Below are 3,626 nucleotides of genomic sequence, written 5' to 3' on the forward strand. Positions count from 1 at the left end.
ATATGTCCTTTAGTAAAAATATTTCAAGCCATGATTTTCACTTATAGACATGGTTTGACAAGTATAACAGCAGAAATATTGCAATTAATGTGAGAACAGTATTGTTTTATTACATATTTTGGTTTTATTACATTTTTGAAAGGACTTTCTTATATTATTTTATAAAGCAAAAACTAAACAATATTTAACAAATACTGTAATTTCTCCATCAATATATCTGTTAGTACCTCTACAATGACACTCGATATAAGATACAAAAGTTCCAATTGAGACAAGATTTCATGCAGAAATATTTTTTTATAAATAATAAAAATACTACGTGGCTTAGTTAAACTTGCCAAGTTAATTAAACATATATTTAGTAAACTTTGGTAACTTGTGATCATTCTTCCAGGAGAATACATGATTACTTACTGTATTAAGTTAAGCAGTCATGCAAACTGTACAAGATCCTCATAAGTATATTAAAAACCACTGAAATAGTTTATTTTACCGAGTCTTTTATGTTATAATTTTACTGAATTTATTGATAGAAACGAATTGGGTTTGATATTGCACTAAGTACACCAAGCATGTCTACTGAGTACATGTTCCAGCCATTCTCTCCTACATATAGATAGTAAAACTATCCATAAAAGCTGTCTTTTCTCAATACATTTAACAGAGGAGCTAAATATCATATGTTAAGATTCTTCACAAGAAAAAGCATAATGTGTGAATATTTTCTATAGAAGTAAACAAAAACTGAAAATCTGCCAAAGTTGCTTCACGAGGCTTCCACTTTAAAAGGACTTCCGGGGATATGTTCGTCGCCCCACTTCACCACCAACACGTACTCTCCTTTTTCTTTCAAAACATAATTTACTTGATACATGTGCCGACCTAAGTGCTTCACGAACACCTCGTCTGATGGTCCTTTAGGACCGTAGATGGACACGTACAGGAGGTTGTTACCTATAAACAAAAGGTAGCAGCTTTAGCAAGATTATTTCAAGGAAGAGAAAAACATTTGAATACCTTCATAAAATAATGCACTGATACAAAGAAGCCTATCAAATAGTTTATTACGATGTTGGACGAGTAGAGTTTGATCACTTTCAGTACAGTCAGAATGTGTTTAAGTTACTATAGTAACAAAACTAAAACCTACCAGCATCCCCGCAGTTCACGGTGAAGGTGTTCTGTTTATGTAAGAATGCTTTTTGTACTCCCATTCCTTTGCATGTAACTTTCTTTGCATCAGAACGGAAGGCAGGGAGACTTTGGCTCTTCTGTCCTGCCTGCTTTGTAACTGTTTCAACTATAACTGAGGACGTTTCATGTTCGCCATAACCTGTTGCAGAAGTCCCTGTCAATATTTAGATCATAGAACTCTATTAACATCACTTTCTTCTAATGAAAACAAATTCTCATTTTTCAATAAAAATGTTTTTACGTAAAGATAAACAAGCAATTATGTTTTACAAAAACATTTTAAAAAAACACTAGAATTGTCAGATTGTAAGCTTTGAATAAATCGCACAAGAGACACAATGTCAATAATGATATGATATCATTAAGCAACAATGTAATAAAAAAAAATGAGACTAAATATAGCTGTTATTTATATTTATTAATGTTAGATTTTTGTTTTCTTGTAAAGGGTTTCTTTGATTTTTCTGCATTTTATAGTTTTTCTTTTTGTCAGTGATGTTATCATCTGTAAAACTAAAGGTGTGTTTGGGTACATGAGGGGGGTTTGGGTGTTCTTCAAGTCTTGTTGAAAGCTGTTAGTTTCTCTGAAGCAAGAACTACCACAGTCTATAAATTTAAATTGATCTTGATGTATTACTGTCAACTGTTTTTTTCCATGGTAGAAAAAAAATAATTAAAATCCATATTGCACTTTTTAACAGTTTTTGTCTACTCTTTCTGGATAGCATGTGAAAGTTTAGGGATGTAAAACAAAACACAATAAAGGGGTGGTGGGTTTCTTAAGTTCCTAGTGTTTGTTTCCTTGACCTGTTCCTCATTTTCTGTGGATTATAAAGTTTTATTTATAACTTTGGAAGGATACTTGTTTTGAGGGGAGGTGGGTTTCTTAAGTTCCTAGTGTTTGTCTCCTCGACCTGTTCCTCATTTTCTTGGATTATAAAGTTTTATTTATAACTTTGGAAGGATACTTGTTTTGTGATAAAATTTGAGATTTTAACACATTTTTTTCTGTTAGAAAAGTCTGTGTGCAAGAATAAATATTTTTACCCAAAAGAAAATGTTTAAATGATCCCCATTTTTGTTGCTTGAAGTCATGGAAGGACTTCCAATAAATATAAACTGAGTGTCTTTATAAAGAACATTTAAGAATGGAACTTTATTATCAACCTCATTCTTGGATGTATATTTAATGGGCTGAAGCACACTGAAATGTGAAAAAAAAATATTAACTGAATCCTCTGTTCTGTCTAATAAAGCTTACAATTATAAACTTGGAACCTTTGGCTTAGATATGACAGAATAGCTTATTTTTATAAAAGGTCAGAAATATTGGTTTCCATCATTGTGTTTTAGTGGTATGTTTTTGTATAAGGACACACTCTCAAGAGTTCATATTTCTTGAAATTTCTTTCACAATACTAAAACAAAATTTCTTTAAAACAAACTTTTTTTTTATTGTGGGTAAAAATATTTCCAAGTAGACTTTTTTGAAAGAGAGAAGAAGAAAAAAGTGTTAACATCTTAATTTATATCTCAAGAATCCTTCCAAAGTTATAAATAAAACTATAATCCATAGACAATGAACAACAGATCGAAGAGACAAACATGAAAAATATGACATATCAGAATGAGTGTAAAAACAGAAAACTTTCAACATGATTGAAAGAACATCTGTAATATAATTACTTTTGGTAATTATCTTTTTATCATACAATAAAAACCTAACATTAGTAAACATACAAGAGTACAAATGTATTTAATTAACCTAATCGTTTTTCTTAACGTAATTATGATATATAATTGTAACAAATTATAGTTTTAAACATATTTACTTAACATAAATTTGAAATCGTAACAGCTTGAAGAATAACAACAGCCAACATGGTCATTCTCAAGGGTCTGACAGTTAATGTTTGACCACCACCAGTGGTCATTCTCTGGGTTTTTTTTTTCTAAAGAACATCTCTTATCTTTAGGATACACCAAATTGTGGCTTGAAATATTTTTACTAAAGGACATATCTTTAGGATACACCAAATCGTGTCTATAAGTGAAAATCATGGCTTGAAATATTTTTACTAAAGGACATATCTTTAGGATACACCAAATTGTGGCTTGAAATATTTTTTCTAAAGGACATATCTTATCTTTAGGATACACCTGTATAAGTGCCTAACTTGTGTTCTATACACCAGAATTACAACAAATAAGTCCAACTATCTGTATAAGTGCCTAATTTGTGTTCTATACACCAGAATTACAACAAATAAGTCCAACTATCTGTAAGTGCCTAATTTGTGTTCTATACACCAGAATTACAACAAATAAATCCAACTATCTCTGTAAGTGCCTAATTTGTGTTCTATACACCAGAATTACAACAAATAAGTCCAACTATCTCTGTAAGTGCCTAATTTGTGTTCTATACACCA

General features: G+C 30.6%; 1 protein-coding gene across 1 annotated transcript in view; it reads right to left on the reverse strand.

The window, feature by feature from the left end:
* Nucleotides 1-101: 101 nt before the first annotated feature.
* Nucleotides 102-3,626, reverse strand: part of LOC106477176 (filamin-A-like) — an 8,554-nt gene continuing 5,029 nt past the window's right edge. The window contains exons 5-6 of the mRNA XM_013937767.2: nucleotides 1,151-1,348; nucleotides 102-954 (exon numbers count right to left, since the gene is read on the reverse strand). Of these exons, the coding sequence (XP_013793221.1) occupies nucleotides 767-954; nucleotides 1,151-1,348 (386 nt within the window). The 3' untranslated portion in view covers nucleotides 102-766. The remainder of the gene's footprint in view (nucleotides 955-1,150; nucleotides 1,349-3,626) is intronic.

The sequence above is a fragment of the Limulus polyphemus genome, unplaced genomic scaffold (genome assembly GCF_000517525.1).
Source record: "Limulus polyphemus unplaced genomic scaffold, Limulus_polyphemus-2.1.2 Scaffold13170, whole genome shotgun sequence".
Classification (NCBI taxonomy): Eukaryota; Metazoa; Arthropoda; class Merostomata; order Xiphosura; family Limulidae; genus Limulus; species Limulus polyphemus.